This window comes from Corapipo altera, unplaced genomic scaffold (genome assembly GCF_003945725.1).
Source record: "Corapipo altera isolate COAL_440 unplaced genomic scaffold, ASM394572v1 61162, whole genome shotgun sequence".
Lineage (NCBI taxonomy): Eukaryota > Metazoa > Chordata > Aves > Passeriformes > Pipridae > Corapipo > Corapipo altera.
The window spans coordinates 637-3672 of record NW_020885857.1 but is presented as its reverse complement, the minus strand read 5'-3'; the positions used below and the strand labels follow the sequence as shown (position 1 = coordinate 3672).

The 3036-nt window shown below is 48.1% G+C and overlaps 1 protein-coding gene across 1 annotated transcript in view; it reads right to left on the bottom strand.

Annotated features, from left to right (window-relative positions):
• ZC3HC1 (zinc finger C3HC-type containing 1) overlaps positions 1-3036 on the bottom strand; it is a gene marked incomplete at its 5' end in the record, with an annotated part of 6879 nt that overhangs the window by 3212 nt on the left and 631 nt on the right. Inside the window, one exon of the mRNA XM_027632005.1 lies at positions 802-1009. Coding sequence (XP_027487806.1) covers positions 802-1009 — 208 coding nt within the window. The remainder of the gene's footprint in view (positions 1-801; positions 1010-3036) is intronic.

The following is a 3036-nucleotide window of genomic DNA, read 5'->3' as shown; positions in this document are numbered from 1 at the left end:
AAAACAGGGAATTAGGGAGCAGCATGAAGGGGGTGGGGAAAAACAGGGAATTATGGAGATGTTCTGGACACCTCCAGCTCCCCCTGGCTCATGGAGTTGGGAGAATCCCAACCCCTGGGGTGGGACATGGATGGGGATGGGCTCTTCTCGTGCTGCCATGTGGGAAAAACAGGGAATTAGGGAGATCCTCTGGACACCTCCAGCCCCCCACAGTCCGTGGAGTTGGGAGAATCCCAACCCTGGGATGTGGGGCAGGACATGGATGGGGATGGGCTTTTCCTGTGCTGCCAGGGGGGAAAAACAGGGAATTAGGGAGACCCTCTGGACACCTCCAGGGCGGGACATGGATGGGGATGGGCTCTTCTTCTGCTGTCAGGGAGGAAAAACAGGGAATTAGGGAGCAGCCTGAAGGGGGTAGGGGAAACCCAGGGAATTTGGGAGATCCTTTCCCACCAACATGAAGGGATTTGGGGAATCCTGCCCGGCTCAAACAATCCTTGTCCATCCACATTCCCTTCCCAGCAGGAGTATCCCGGCTGTGGACGAGGGAACCCATGGATGGTGTTGGACCCACGGCTGTGACCCCATTGGGATGAACCCATGGATGGTGTCGGGCACACGGCTGTGACCCCATTGGGATGAACCCATGGATGGTGTCGGGCACACGGCTGTGACCCCATTGGGATGAACCCATGGATGGTGTCGGGCACACGGCTGTGACCCCATTGGGATGAACCCATGGATGGTGTTGGACCCACGGCTGTGACCCCGGGTGTCCCGGTGCCCCCATTCCGGCTGTACCTGCTCGGCTCCGGCCGGGATCGTGTCCTGGCTCCGGGTGACAATCCTGCGGGGGGACGTGGGCACGGCCGGGAAGCCGGAGCTGCCGGAGGAGCCGCAGGAATCCGGCTCTGGAGCGGAGGATTCCAGCTGGTGGAAGCTCCAGAGCCCCACCTTCCTCATGCAGCGGGAGCAGGAGATCACTGGCAGGGTCGGGGAGCCGCCGGAACTGCGGGAATACCGGGATGGGAAGCAGGGAATGGGCGGGATTCCAACCAACCCCCAGGGATTCCAACCTCCCGCTATCCCAGGGATGCTCCAAGCCCCATCCAGGGACACTCCCAGGGATGGGGAAGAGGCAGGAGGGGTGGGAAGGGATGGAAAAGTAGGGAAAAATGTCCATGGAAAGCTGTGGATGGAGGGGATTTGGATGGGCTCGGCCTGGTCGGGAAGCGGGAGAACGGGAAAATAGGGAAAGCAGGGAAATGTGGGATAAGGGAGGAGGAGGCAGAGGGAAAAATGAGGGGAAATGTGGAAATAGTGGGAAAGAGGGAAAATAGGGAAATGGTGGGAATAGTGGAAATAGTGGGAATAGGAAAATAGTGGGAACAGTTAAAATAGGGAAATAGTGGGAAATAGGAAAATAGTGGGAATAGTGAAAATAGTGGGAATAGGGAAAATAGGGAAATAGTGGGAATAGGGAAATAGTGGAAATAGGGAAATAGTGGAAATAGGGAAATAGTGGAAATAGGGAAATAAGGGAATTGGGAGCACAGTGGAAAAGACGGAAAATAGTGGAAAAGGAGGAAAATAGGAAAATAGTGAAAGGAAGCAGGAATGTAGGGAAAAATAAGGAAAACAGGAAAATCAGGGAAGCAGGAATGTAGGGAAAACTGAAAAAGAAGGAAAACAGGAGAACAGTGAAATAAGGGAGAATAGTGAAAAAGAGGGAAAACAGGAAAAGGGGAAAAAAGGGAAAATAGGACAATAGTGGGATAAGGGAAGCAGGAGCAGAGGGAAAAGAGGGAAAATAGGGAAATAAGGGAAGCAGGAGCAGAGGGAAAAACAGGGAATAAGAGGGGAAATGGAGAAAAAGAGGGAAAACAGGAAAATAGTGAAATAAGGGAAGCGGGAACAGAGGGAAAGAGTGAAAAAGAGGGAAAATGGGAAAATAAGGGAAGAAGGAATGTAGCAAAAAAATAGGGAAAACAAGAAAAAAGTGAAACAAGGGAAGCAGGAGCAGAGGGAAAATAGGGAAAACAGGGAAAATAGTGAGAACATGGAAATAGTGAAATAAGGGAAGCAGGAGCAGAGGGAAAAATAGGGAAAATAGGAAAATAGTGGAATAAGGGAAGTAAGAGTGTAGTGAAAAAGAGGGAAAATTAGCTAAAAATAGGAAAGAAAGGAAAAATTGAAATAAGGGAAGCAGGGGCAGAGGGAAAAAGAGGGAAAAGGAGGGAAAACAGTGGGAAATGGTGAAAATAGGAAAATAGTGAAACAAGGGAAACAGAAGGAGAAGGAAAAATAGGGAAAATAGGAAAATAGTGGAAAATAGTGAAAATGAGAAAACAGGGAAATAAGGGAACAGAAAAATAGTGAAAAACAGGGAAAGAGTGGAATAAGGGAAGCAGGAGCAGAGGGAAAAATAGGGAAAATAAGAAAATAGTGGATTAAGGGAAGTAGGAGTGTAGTGAAAAAGGGAAAACAAGAAAATAGTGGAATAAGGGAAGCAGGAGCAGAGGGAAAAAAAGGGGAAAAGAGGGAAAAGAGGAGGAAAAGAGTGAAAATAGGAAAAGAGTGAAATAAGGGAAGCAGGAGCAGAGGGGAAAATAGGGAAGATAATAGGGGAAAATAGTGGAATAAGGGAAGCAGGAGGATAGGGAAAAAACAAGGAAAATAATAGGAGAAAACAGGAAAATAGTGGAATAAGGGAAGCAGGAGGATAGGGAAAAAACAAGGAAAATAATGGGGAAAATAGTGGAATAATGGGAGCAGGAACATAGGGAAAAATAGGGAAAATAATAGGAGAAAACAGGAAAATAGTGGAATGAGGGAAGCAGGAGCATAGGGGAAAAAAGGAAAATAATAGGGGAAAATAGTGGAATAAGGGGAGCAAGAGGAGAGTGAAAAAGAGGGAAAAGGAGGGAGAACAGTGGAAAATGGAGAAATAAGGGAAGTAGGAGAACAGTAAAAAATAGGGGGAAAGAGGGAAGATAGTGGAAAAATAGGGAAAAAGGGAAAACAGTGAAAAAGAGG